The following is a 14002-nucleotide window of genomic DNA, read 5'->3' on the forward strand; positions in this document are numbered from 1 at the left end:
AATTTTTCATTGATTAATTCACTAACAGTGTCAGGCCCTCATACTAACTTCTACTGCTTTCGTAGCATTATTTTTATCATTAATAACAAAAATAGCATTTAAAGCATGTGTCCCACTAGCATCCCGAAATGCACTTTCAATACGAAATAACAGGAAAGTTCCTTGCCAATATACACATCTTCTAGTAGAAAACCATAGAAGTAAGTTAATCAGCTTGAGTTTATCTTTAATACTGTCTATAAATAAATAATTGTAAAAAATACAATTTCTAACTAAAATCTGTTTACCAAAAATGTGTACTCTAAGATACCTGCAGGGGGTTATAGCACAAAATAAAGTATCTAAACTTAAGGAAAAAGAAAGATGAAAATTCTTGATTATCAAAATCTGTTTTTTTTAAATACTAGTATAATCGGTTTCACATTAATTATTAAAAATTTATGTCATATTACCTTGGAATGCCTGTGTTCTGCTGAGATACTGGAGGAATTAATGGGATTCCTTTTTCTCCAACTGCCCAAGAGACACTATTGGATACTTTTCCAGAAGTCATTAAAGTCATTTTGTTGCTACCATCAGCTTCAAATGAAAAGGACACACCTAACAAGGGGGAAAACACTCCAAGTAGTATATTTATGCATTCAAAGACAATGCCTAAACATTTCTAAAGATACTTCCTGAAAATAAGTAGTCAAATAACATGTGCCTTTATATAAACAGGATTAACGTGGAACAACTTGATTCTGCTACATGCTGCATGCTGTAGGACAGGACTGTTCTATAGAAGAAGTGAAAGATTCTATTCTACGTACAGAAACACTTTCCTTTTGGGTTAAAAGGAAAGGTTGTGCCTTGAAAGCTATGCCAAAGGCTTTTCTTTCCTTCCCAGATGCACACTATTTAGTATTTCTGGCAGTTTTCAGATTCAGCATACTGTTATTAATGCAACAGAAATTCAGAGTCAAAAGAATTCTGCATGAGTCTAAAGCTTTCTGACACACAACTGTATATACAGTCATCACGGTCAATTACATTTACACATTTGTGGTAATAATTTACCACATTTCTTTCCTCCACAGCTTTTTATCTATTTTTCTGCTCTAGCTTGATCTAAAATTCATATATGGCAAATTTTTGCCAGTCAATCATCTCATAATGTGGTTTAAACTTATTTTATAAACTTCAAAGTTCCATATGCTACTACAGATTATTCTTATTTCCCTTTTTCCTTTCTCCCTTGTTTTATCTTTCTAAGGTTCCAGGAATGAAATGCATTGCATGATGTCAACAAAGCAAAAAGGAAGACAAAAAATTACTCTGCATTTAAACTTACACAGCCAGTTCTTCAGTGATTTAAACTATTACAATCACTGGAGCTACACTGATTAATAGAATCTGCTTGCTCTGCAGTGTCAGAGGCCTGATTACTTAAATACTTAAAAAAAAAAACCCACAACCCACAACAAAAACCTTCTATAGATAATAAAGCTCCAGTAATACTACTAAAATTAGAAAGATAGGAAAATTCCACAGCAAACTTTAATAACAAGAATCATGACTATTTTATAAGATGCAGTTACAGAAGCTATAAACACTCTTAATAGAATTTACTCTGAAACTTGTGCCAGCCTGTTACTGGCACGTGATTCCAGCAAAATGAGAAATACCGAACTGAGAGAGACTGAGAGTCCCTACCACTCCCAACTCCTTCATGGTCTAACATCACACGCTGATTGCTGCTGAATTCTATTTCTTCCATAGGAGCACTGCCTGTCAGAACCGTTGTCTCAGGAACAGGTATGAACACTTCAGCCAACAAGGTGGTACTGCTCTTACCCACTGTATCATATATCTAGAAAAAAACATGGCAACAGACATAATAAAAAATAAACATGTGAATTCATTAAAGTTGAAAATATATTGTAGGATAACCAGGGAAAAGGTTTTACTATGACTTAAGTATGAAATAATTAATTTAATGCAACTGTATTAATTTAAAATACCCAATTACCTGCTGCTAGATAAAAGGTCTGCTAACTTGGCCTGAATTAGAAGTATATCCTTTCTCACATTTCTAACACAACTGAGAATAGTACAACAAACTCCAGGCTTCAGAGAGCATCATTGTACAATATTCAGCTGCTCGTGACAGTCACTGGCATCAGGTAAACAGGCCAAAGGGATTCTGCCTCACTAACTCTCCCTTACCACAAAAGGCTGGGTAAGGCACACAGTTCCATTTCTGGCAGTACTGCAGGCTGCTTCTCTCCTTCCTGGCAGGTTGCAGGCTCAGAGTGATGCAAGTGATTTCTCCATTCAGATGTTTTTAATCCAAGAATATGGCAATCCTTTTCCCTTTCAGTTTGTGCACTACATAACTGAACAGGCAAGGACTATTATATCCTCCCCTGAATGGGAGGCAAGTTTATCTGCAACATGAATCACTTTTTCTAAAATTATTAAGAGGCTGTTTCATTAACATAATTTATCATGTCCCAATTATTCTGTTTCATCCATGCAGCCCATAGTCATGTTACATAACATACACACATACGTATTTATTTTAAAGCACAAGCACTAAAAATGTAGCAGCAAAGTTGAATGTTTGTGACTGAAGAAGCAAGGAAGGGGTGTAAGACTGATAATTTACAATGGGTCTTTCACAGGTTTTTCAGTCTTTACACCACTACCATAGAGTAAAATACTAGCATTACAGGAGTAATTACATTTCATATTATCTTTTTCAGAGTTTCTATGATAAACCATTACCTACCTGTAGTTTCAAACTCTCTGGCCAATTGAATATTTGTAAATTGAAAATCTGTCCAAAATGAACTCTGAAATCTGAACTTATTGGTCGGGTAACAGTCCTTGATACTTCTTTGGAGTTGAAAAGGACTTTTATAAATGCTGAGCGTTTCTTCACATCTTCTCGTCGCAAAACTTCTGCCCTGTAAATACGTTAAAACAAACTGTTATATAATTTTAATAACATTTTTGTTATTTGGTTATTTTCAATTTGAATCTGATTCCTCAAGAAGAAACAAAACTCACACAAATAAAGCTGATGTTCTTCTATAAATTTCACCACACAGGAATGACTTTGTAACTATTAATTAATAGTTGTTTTTTTCTTCTCAGGAGTATAAAATGATTTTAAAATAAACAGGTCAAATTTTAGATCCAGCAAAGCCACCTCCAAGTGGTGGTTATTTAAGGAAACAAAATTCCCTTCTACTCCCTTCCTCCAAATTGAATTAAGATTTTGAAGTTTTTAGTCACTAGGAGTAGAACAGCCAAGCAATAAACCTTGATGAGGCTATTTGCTGAATAAATATGAAAAAAAGCACTTTTAAAATTACTAAAATCTATTATATGTATATTAAATTGCATGTGTATACGTAGAAAGCAACACAAACAAATACATTTATTTTATCCACAGTGAAATCTCTGGTTTACGATACTATTTCTTTTTTTTTCCCTTTGTTGACTATAGCACAGACCTGGCATAAAGGACTAGCTAGTGACAGTGGTACTAGACTACACTGAAAACAACTTTTTTATATATACACCACTGTTCTATGCTCAAGCAACACCAGAAGGTTCAAAAGGCAGTGTGTAGACATGCATTCTCCAAGCCCAGTTTATAAAAGGTTTCATGTGAATTGAAAACAAATTAAATTATATCATATCAGCTTCAGAAGCAGAAGCTTTATCACTAGGCTGAACAGAATGGTGAGCACAGGCTTCTAAAATTGTACAAACACTCAATCAATAACAGCAGAAAATAACAGAAAAAGTAATTTGCAGGTGAAAATGTATCTTACTGAGGACACAGCTCAGTTGGAGTTATGCTTCCTGACAGGACCAGTTCAGGAATTACAGCAGGCTCTCCAGGTTTCCTTCTGCAGCTGGCAGCTTTTTCTCTAACCTGCTGCTCTATTTCTAGGATATTGGCCTTTTTAGGTGGGATGGGTTTTACAGGTTCCTCATCAAGATCATAATTTTCTACTGATTCTTCTTCATTAATGTCTTTCTTCTTTTTCTTCTTGGACTTCTGTATACAAAAATAATAATATTCTTCTTGAACTTCTTTCAATAAATAGAGCTGTATTTTTGTCATGTTCTCTTGATTCACAAGTGATAAACATGTATGAGAAATGACTGTATAGCTTTAAAATCACCACACACAAAAGTTGGTTTTCTCTCATTCTATATAGTACTATTTCAGATTCAGAATTCAGCAATGCATTCCATTCATATGCTCCAAAAACATAATGTGCTTCAAAGAACATTTATTTAACCACCCCAACCAACTTATAAAATAAACATGTTTCTGAAACATTCTGCCTAGCAGCTGACTTATCTTTTGTCCTGAGTTACCATGTGCTTTCTGTTAGGATTGAAGGAAGGTTACTCAACCAGTAGCCACAGTTCTTTGATTTACATTGTCTGCATACACACTGACAAAGTGAGTGGACATGTGCCACAAAACCTAGAGCACAAGCTTTTTAGCTTAACAGGATCTTCAGCATGAGCAGAATGATCTCCTCCCTTCCTCTATACCAAACAGAAGAATAAACAAATGTAACAATGAACATATCTTTCAGCATCTCCTAAATTGCAGAACTTCAGTGTTCATGTGCATGTTCAGCTTTAAACAACTGCAAGCAAGTTCTTCCACAGACTTACAAATTGCTCGGACACACCGCGTGCATGGAAGCACCAGCCACTTCGTGATTCAAGACAGCACAAGCAAAAAAGGAGGAAGTAAGGAAAGCCAGCAGTTTCTTCTCACCAACTGAAGTATTTAGCCTAACAAGTTGTTCACACATTTTTATTAACAAATATTATTTCTTTCCTGGTCTAATTTTATGTAACCCTTTTTGTTCTTGTATTTATTTTAAAATTCATCTAGTCTTTTCTACCTCTAGAATCTAAGCAGGACACATGATCTGTGCTAGTAAGACTCTAACAGCAGACCCTAAACAGACTCTAAACAAAGTACTCTGAGTAAAAGTACTTCTGGGCATGAAAGGAAGGTCTGTTTACTACATTTTGCTCCAAAGGGAAAGAACCACAATCATCACAGTCTCAAGACAGTTTGTGACTAACACAATAAAAAGATGCTGAGAGCTGCTTCAGCCGGACCATCCACCATTATATTTGTGAAGGCATAACTGGCTAGAGGTAGACAACACCTCCCATAACCAATGTTCAAGACTATCTGCACTTTACTTTCATTCAATTTACCCCACAAATGAACTGACTATTTATGTCATGTGCTTAAGACACTAGTGGTCAAGAATTTCCAATAGCAGCACACCAGCTTTCCCTCTTAACACCTTGAAATACCCTCTGCAGATGCTACTATGTGAAAACACCTTCCTTAAAAGTATCAGTAGATACTATCTTTGAAGCATTTCCTTAAACTATTTTGCTTCAGTATCCAAAACCCCACAGTGTTCAAACTGGGCAGTAATTATATTCAAGCATAATCACTATTACCTTGGAGTATCCAGTACATTGCCATGTAACTGTGAAAGCAAGTCTGATTTTGCTGACACTGCCACAGGCTATTTCAAAGATCATCCTGTTGCAGTGTATTGTTCTAGCTCCTCTATCTGTCAATATCCCCTTGAAGCGTGACTGAGACATTAACTACAGTACAGATTATTAAAAATAAAGCTTTTCAGAAATAAAAGGCTAAAAGTGTTTTGGAACACTGCTGAACATAAATTATTGAGATTACATCAACTGCTTGCTCATTAGAAACACCCCAGAATTATTTTGCTTCAATACTCACACACCACAAAATTAATCCATGCTTTTTCTTTGCATATAGGGCCTGAATTGAATGTGAATGCTGCAAAATTATTAAATATAAAGAAAGAACTTCTGAAGTGCTGAAAAACAATAGCAGGAAGACAATGCTCCACAAAAACATAGCACATTTCAATTTTTAAATTATCAATTAATTCTAAGTAGACAGAATGCATCAAAATACATTAGAAAATTTATGCATAACTACCTGAAGTAGGCTTTCTGGACACATTTTTAACACATTTAGTAGTAATTTTATTTCTTGGGAAACTGAATAATTTAAACAAACCTGTATCTTCTTCCAGGATTTCCACTTTTGTAGCTCAGTTTCATACTCCGCTCTTTTCTTTTCATATTCCTCTGTACATTCTTCAAGCAATTCATTTATTTCAGCCTGAATCTCTGCTTCATATCTTTTTTCATCTAATCTCTGATCAGTCTCTTCCCTTCAAAACAATAGTTGGCAACATGTTGCATAAGTTAACAGAAGAGCTACAATTAAGTCTATAATATATAACATAATAAATCTACTTCTCCATGAATTGGTTTTACTATATCAGAAGTGTGTTCTATTTTAAAATACTAGCATAGCCTAAGAGTTGAGAGCAGATAGTTACCATCCAGAATTAAGATAATTTGTCTTTGCTCATTAGCCTTTAGAAATTCCTGTCTGTTACTTGTTATTTTAACCCTCCTGCCTCCCCAGACTCAAAAAGAGCAGTGGCAGGCTCAACTAGTACTAGACACTACTCAAATTCTTACTTCTGCACCTGTCATAACAGAATTGTAAATTCCCAAATAGACTAATCTTATCAAAACTCCACTGCTGGCAAATGATGTACAAAAAGCATTATCAAAACATACTTCCTCAAATAAAGTTTCATGGGTGTGTTAGTAAACTTCTGAAAGTCACGGAGGGATTTAATTTGTTTCCAAACTTTTATAATGGTCTTAAGCAACATTCTGTCTTTTTCTTCTTCAGCATCACGAAGTCTTCTGGTTTGCCTAGAAATATATATATAAATATGGACAAAATCAATCATAATTTTTTAACAATTCAGTGGAACAATACAGTGAAAACTTGCAATGCCAAAAACCAAGGATGTGGGTTTCAATTTGATTGATGGCTGCAGTGGATTAAATGCAAAGAGCATAAAGCCCAGACTTGAAGAAGGCAGGATTTTCTTCCCTTCTGTACCCTAGTCTCTTGCATTTTGGACATGACTTCAACTACAGATCATTCTCTAGAGATCTCAGTTTTCTGAAATGCTTATTACAGCTGTACATCATTAAAATAATTCTAAAGTCAATTTATGTAAACAACAGCTCAGGAAGCTTACTGCTGCTGCTATGAAGTAATTCTTACTAAAACTGTACATTACAAAATATGTTTTAAACCTAACATGCTTCTAGATCCAGTTAAAAGGAATCACAAAGATAATGTGATGATATATAGAAGTAATGTAAGCTCTCTGACAGCCCTAAAAGATCCTTAACACACACCAAATTAACAGGGCTGCTTTTTTTTTTTTTTCCCCTCAGAATTGGTATTTCTTATTTTCACCTTCTAATCTGTTTGGAAAAGGGCTGTTCATCAGCACTTTTAACGACCAACACACACTTCTGATGTAAATGTCTATGCAGCACAAGCACAGACTGTTTCCAGTACTCTTGGTAGCTAAACATGTCTAATAAAACTAACATGACTTTTAAAAAAACAAACACAAGAAGATGTAAACACATTACACCTTCTAATACTCAGAGAATATAGAAGACAGGGAGGCTGAATTAGAGCTGAGAGAAGAAATACATCATACTTTATTTAAAACCATAAACAAATTAATTAAAACAGTAAACAAAGATTAAATACAGACTTTCCAGAACACCATGAGTAACTTATCCGCTTCATTAGCTAGCAATTTTAATTTAACTTATCCATGCAGCTTTTTCTCTTTGTCTACTAGATTAAGCTAAAAGACAAACCTTAAAGACATGAGGAACATTCAAGTCAGTAATCACACTTTTCTACTTGAATTTGGAAGCAGGGCCTTTCAGTAGAGAATCACCTCCACTAAAATGCATCAGCCAGAAGAGCCTAAAATCTGCAATCCACAGCATAAGTTAGCTTCCTTCTCAGCAAATTAGGACAGGAAGGCTGAAATAGCTAACTTGCAAAAGTTTTCTGCATTCAGATGACATTTCTTCCTCAAACTAATGGAAAACTACAGCTCTCATCTTCAGACAGCAGACAGTACACACCAGTTATGTTACTGGAGGGTGGAGGAAACAATCAGAATTTTCCATGCGGCACTCTCTTCACATGTGTAATTTCTCATGAGAGTACTACATAGACCATTAGGGAAATGCAATGTTAAAAGAGAGACTAGGCTGGTCAGATGTTATTACCAACATATGTGGTCCAAGTTTGTATTAAACATCATGACAGTAAAAATTCCTGAGCCCATCTGAGCGTCATATGTGTAACAGCTTCCAGCAACAGAGCTGCAGCCAGAAAGAATTATAGATATAAAATGCCCTAGAATAATTCTGGCCAAGTTCCTCTCACATTGCTTAGGCAACACTTATCTCACTGATTTGACCTCATTTCCTTCTGATTCGTAATAGTGTGACACTAAACTAAAGCATTCAAGACCTAGGAAAACACTTAAGATATCCAGAAGGAATATTCTAAGATATAATTCACCATCAAGCAAGCCTCAGTATTGGTGCCAAAATCCAAGAAGCTTATTCCCACAGTGAACCTTTTCATTGCTATTGTCATGCTTTCCCTGGTGAGAGCTCCTGTCTCCAAGGTATTGTATGGTAACTGTGCAGTGCCTGTTCCTAGTACCCTAGCAGATATGTCAGGAAAATATTAACAAAAGCTACTCCTTTTACAAAAAGGAAGACTTTGTCCTTCAGTATAAAATAATACACTATAGACTTCTTTATGTCCTGCACAGATACCAATATAGTACAAGACAGAGTACTTGAAGGATGAAAAATCTGAAGAAGCAATTTCCAAACTAAGAGTAATGAGTGGATGTGTAAGTGTAAGCAGATTAGATTTAAGGCTCGAAGTAGAATTGTTATTAATTTAAAAAAAATTATTGCATTATCATGTGACCCATTACATCAGTCTAAATTTCCATTTCTATAAATTAATACACTATTGCCTACCTTCAGATTGTGAAAAACTCAGATTTTTATTAATCATCAACTAGTTAAAAGGCTATTCAGCATAGATCTCAAAACTAACTTAATTTTTATCTTACTGCTTACCATTGTCCCTCTGCCAAAAATAATACTGTCACTACCAAGCCAAAAACTGTAATATATTTTTACTACCCTGATACTGTCCAAGAACAATACCAGCAATCTTGTAAAACAAAAATCTACCATTTTATGTATATCAACCCACTGGTAAAAAGATGGCCAAAATACCTAAGAATGGGAAGTGAATCAAGAACACTTGTGTAATGAGGAAAATGAAAAAAAAACTAGGTCTTTTGTCTGTTCAAAAAATTATCTCACTTGTATTGTTGTGAGCTTCATGTATCCAGCTGACGTCTATTAAAACTTTAACTAAATTTTAACTGTGCAGAACACACCAATAAATACTTACTCAGTAACTAATAAAATATAATCAAATGAGACCACTTCTGAATCAGGATTTCAGCCTAAGCTGTGTTTTCTTCACAATTCTTTTACTCAACTTATCGGTAAGAACTCTTAAGCCTTCAAAATTATGTAGAGCAATTTACAGCAGAATTTAAGTCTTTGAACATGTGTTCTGTACCAGCATGGAAAGGAAAAAAGGAATACAGTTTTAAAAAGCAATGATTTAATGAATCCACACCTACCTGATCTCAAGTTTGTATTCAGGTATCCTCTGTTGTGCCACAGGAACACCAGCCCCACCACCGTCTATGCTACATTGCACAGCGTTCCTCAGAGCATCCAGCTTAAACAAACAAACAATTAACACTGTAACACAGTAAACGTAACCCTATAAAATCAATAAACAACAAAAATGACTGGACTGTAGATTTGGTGAGTGCCTGAAAGAAGCTGGACACCCTGCAACAAAGCATTTAAGCATAACAAATTACACACAACAACTGGAAGAAGAGGTCTAAGGGCAGAACTGGGAACAATGGTACAGCTCAAATGCACTTTTGAAACCATACTGTCAAGACAAGAGGCAATCCCTTCAACTAAAATTTGAAGATAGCCTTCAAATGATTATCTGGAAGATGGGACACCTAGTTTAAGAGAATGCAAAATTATACCTGGCTGTGAAGACAAGAGAATGTAAAGGTCTGACTAGGAGAAGAGGGAAAAGTAAGAAACAGTAGGACAGGAACTAAAATTTTAGTTACAGTGTTGCTGTAGATCTCCTTAAGGACAATGCTGAATATGAAACCAGAATGGCTAATGGTACTGCAGGAGACAAAAACAACTACAACCAAAGTAGAAGCAATGAAATTACAAATCAAGGAGTGAACATTTCTTACATAAATCTATCAAACTGAAGAGAAAATATAACTGGACACCAGGAAGAATTCCTGTCCTGGTTTGAGCCAGGATTAAGCCAATTTTCCTTTTACTGATTTTTTTTTGTCCTTCAGTAAGCTCAAACAAGGACAATTCTGCTGAAAACATACATGGGCAACCACAAAATGAAACTCAACGGTATTAAAAAAAGAACTTTTAAATGAAAGAATAACTGAACACATTAAAAGATGCTGGAATTATCTGGGGCACAGACTGTGTAGCTGATTAAAGGAGACAGAAAGTGCATATTGTTTAGCCTGCCAAAATGGGGACTTTTTTTAAAATACAAAAAGCAAGGACCAGAACTAGATGAGGAGAAATCCACCGGCATATGGTGGGGAGGGAGATGAAAAGGAAGGCTTCTTTAGCCTTAGGAACAAATTGGCTGCAACAATCTGGCCATTAAATAATGACTGTTAGAGCAGACATGTTTTAAAATGGTGGCTAAAATACCTATTTGTTAAAATCTGTTTATGAAAAATACATTGGACAGTTGCCTACAATACTGGCAAAATACTGTGGAAACACTCAGAAAATCTCTTCCACACATAAGTTTATGTAATGTAGGGGTGGAAAAGCCAAATGTCTTATTTCACTGTTTCATGGAAAACTAAAGCAAATCCGTCAAAAGTAATGACAGACTGAAGTATACCAAATAATTATTTTGAGACACTATGAAATGTCTGGCTAGTATTAGAACTGTAATTTAATGATTTATACCAAAATCCAGAAGTATCTGTATAGCACTACTGACCTTCATTACAGTAATATAAAAATGACATCGCATATAGTGATTAATTTTCCCTTATAATAGCCATTTAAGGTAGAGAATCTTCACCACCTTTAATCTATGGAAATCTGAATTTTTATATAATTAATAATCAAACTAATTTTTAACAGACCAGCCTTACTATGTTGTATCATAATAGTTACTTCACATTTCTAAAGCATTGTTCTCCTTTCAGATTTCAAAAGCATTTAAAAAGATTTAAAAAACATTTTTGTGTTCATAGAGTTTCTTGTAAATTGAGCACAGAAATCTATAATCTTAAAAAAGTAGTTCTGCACACAGCAACCTAGGTGAAATACTTAGGTTTTAATCGTCTGACAAAAAGCCATTCATTACACACAGAGTTTCATCACTCTACTCTGAAGACACAAATCCAGCTTTTACCTTAAACTGTCACATCATTATCTCAGTAGGCTATGATGACACAACAGAAATACCTTGCCTGTGAGAAGTTCAGTAAGATTCTTCTGTTTTCTTGCTAAATACTGATCATATAACTGAGCCAGTTTAGCTGCTAGCACATGCTCACGGCTAAAACAGGGATGATGGGTGAATATCAGTCCAGAAATATCAATATCCAATTGAAATGGCCCCTGAAAATCTCCAGGTCCAACAAGATACTGATTGGCAGCTGTCATTTTTATTGCCTGCAAAGACAAGAAAGAAAAAAAATTATTTACAAGCCCTGACAAAAATATCTCGCAAAGAGATTCTGTGACAGAAAATAACTCACTTAGCACTGCCTACACCTAACTACTGAGTCTTAAACTGTAAAGGCTTCTGCAGTAACCTCTTTGCTTTATTGACAGTGGGTGGCATAAAGCCACAAGTATTCAACAGAATTTCAATAGCCCATATGAGGCTTAAATAAGAAGTCATTTGCCTGTATGTGTTTTTCTAAGCAGTGAAGACAATGACACTGAATTGGAAAACGAAAAGCCTGCTAGCTCTCTTTTTACCTGTTGTTTAGTGTCATTTTATTTCATCTTAGAACTAAGCTGGGAGATAAACGCTCCAGCTTTCAGAGATCGCTTTCCTTGTAGACCATTTCAATTGTGCCGAAGAGGAAATAATATATAATCACAGAATGCCAGGGGTTGGAAGGGACCTCTGAAGATCACCTAGTTCAACCCCCCCTCCCAGAGCAGGTTCACCTAGAACAAACTGCACAGGACGGCATCCAGGTGAGTTTTTAATGTCTCCAGAGATGGAGACTCCACAACCATCTGGGCAGCCTGTTCAGTGCTCTGCCAGCCTCAAAGTAAATAAGTTCCTCTTCATGTTTAGATGGAACTTCATATGTTCAAGTTTGTGCCCGTTACCTTTTGTCCTGTCACTGGGCACCACTGATAAAAGACTGGCGCCATTCTCCTGACACTCACCCTTTAAGTATTTGTAAGCATTGGTAAGATCCCTCATCAATCTTCTCTTCTCCATACTAAAAAGACTCAAGTCTCTCAGACTTTCCAGTTAAGACAGATGTTCTAGTCCCCTCCCTAATCAGCTTTGTAGCCCTTCGCTGTACCCTCTTCAGCAGTTTCCTGTCTTTCTTGAACTGGGAAGCCCAGAACTGGACACAGTACTCCAGATGTGGCCTCACCAGGGCAGAACAGAGGGGGAGGATAACTTTTCTTGACCTGCTGGCCACATTCTTCTCGATGCACCCCAGGATGCCACTGGCCTTCTTTGCCACAAGGGCACATTGCTGGCTCCTGGTCATCCTGTAGTCCACCAGAACTTCCAGGTCTTTTTCCACAGAGCTGTTTTCCAGCAGATCAATTCCTAACCTGTACTGATGCATGGAGTTGTTCCTCCCCAGGTGCAGTATCCCACACTTGCCCTTGTTGAATTTCACAAGGTTCCTCTCTGCCCAACTCTTCAGTCTGTCCCAGTCATGCTGGGTGGTAGCACAGCCTTCTGGTCTGTCAGTCACTCCTCCCAGTTTTGTGTCATCAGCAAACTTGGTGAGGGTACACTCTCTCCCTTAATCCAGGTCACTGATTAATATATTGAGCAGAACTGATCCCTGCGGAACACCACTTTGTTATGGACCTCCAACTAGACTCTGTGCCACTAATCACAACCCTCTGAGCCCTATCTTTCATCCATTTTTCAATCCACCTCTCTGTCCATTCATCTAACCCCCACTTCCTAAGCTTGCCTATGGGGATGCTGTGGAAGATGTGTCAAAAACCTTGCTGAAGTCAAGGTAGACAACATCCACTGCTCTCCCCTCATCTGTGTTCTTTGCCTCCTCTTTCTAAAGCCAGGGAAATTCACGCCAACAAAGCCCAATGAAAACTTTCAGCAACAAAGCTTCAAGAGTCTGCTTCAACCCACTGTAACTGAAAGGCAATAATGGCTTCTGTCCTCAGTTTACTCAAATTGGAAGAGAATTATCAGTGCTTCCTGCCTGAGTGCTGCTGCTCCCCTCACAGAATTCTTCAGAAGAGATTAATCAGAAATATTCTGGTACCATAAAAGATGAAGTTTTTAGTTATGTAGTGTGTTTACCCCTTCATAAGAACTGGTAGAAGGAGGATTGAGAGGGGAATTCAGCTGTTGCACAGCTCTTTTACAGGGTTGGTATAAATGGCCACAAAACGCACTGAAGTCCACCTTATCCTTTCTCATTTAGTTTCTCATTAAAAAGTTTTTATGATATAATCTGTCATATAAACAACAGCTTTAAATTCTTCATCCTTTAACTATTTTTCTGCCCACAAAGGACCCCTAAGATTAATGTCTTACTTTCAACAGTGATTTACACGTCATTATTCGTGTAAACATGGTGTTTTTCAAACATAAGGTCTCTTGGCCTATCTTTACTAA

The 14002-nt window shown here is 36.4% G+C and overlaps 1 protein-coding gene across 3 annotated transcripts in view; it reads right to left on the bottom strand.

Moving 5' to 3' along the window:
• CC2D2A (coiled-coil and C2 domain containing 2A) overlaps window positions 1-14002 on the bottom strand; it is a 57866-nt gene that overhangs the window by 26246 nt on the left and 17618 nt on the right. For all 3 annotated transcript variants that reach the window (XM_051617883.1, XM_051617881.1, XM_051617884.1), the window contains 8 exons: window positions 11608-11817; window positions 9687-9787; window positions 6688-6828; window positions 6113-6269; window positions 3828-4057; window positions 2774-2951; window positions 1696-1852; window positions 453-600 (listed from right to left, as the gene is read on the bottom strand). In XM_051617883.1, coding sequence (XP_051473843.1) covers window positions 453-600; window positions 1696-1852; window positions 2774-2951; window positions 3828-4057; window positions 6113-6269; window positions 6688-6828; window positions 9687-9787; window positions 11608-11817 — 1322 coding nt within the window. The remainder of the gene's footprint in view (window positions 1-452; window positions 601-1695; window positions 1853-2773; window positions 2952-3827; window positions 4058-6112; window positions 6270-6687; window positions 6829-9686; window positions 9788-11607; window positions 11818-14002) is intronic.

The sequence above is a fragment of the Apus apus genome, chromosome 4 (genome assembly GCF_020740795.1).
Source record: "Apus apus isolate bApuApu2 chromosome 4, bApuApu2.pri.cur, whole genome shotgun sequence".
Classification (NCBI taxonomy): Eukaryota; Metazoa; Chordata; class Aves; order Apodiformes; family Apodidae; genus Apus; species Apus apus.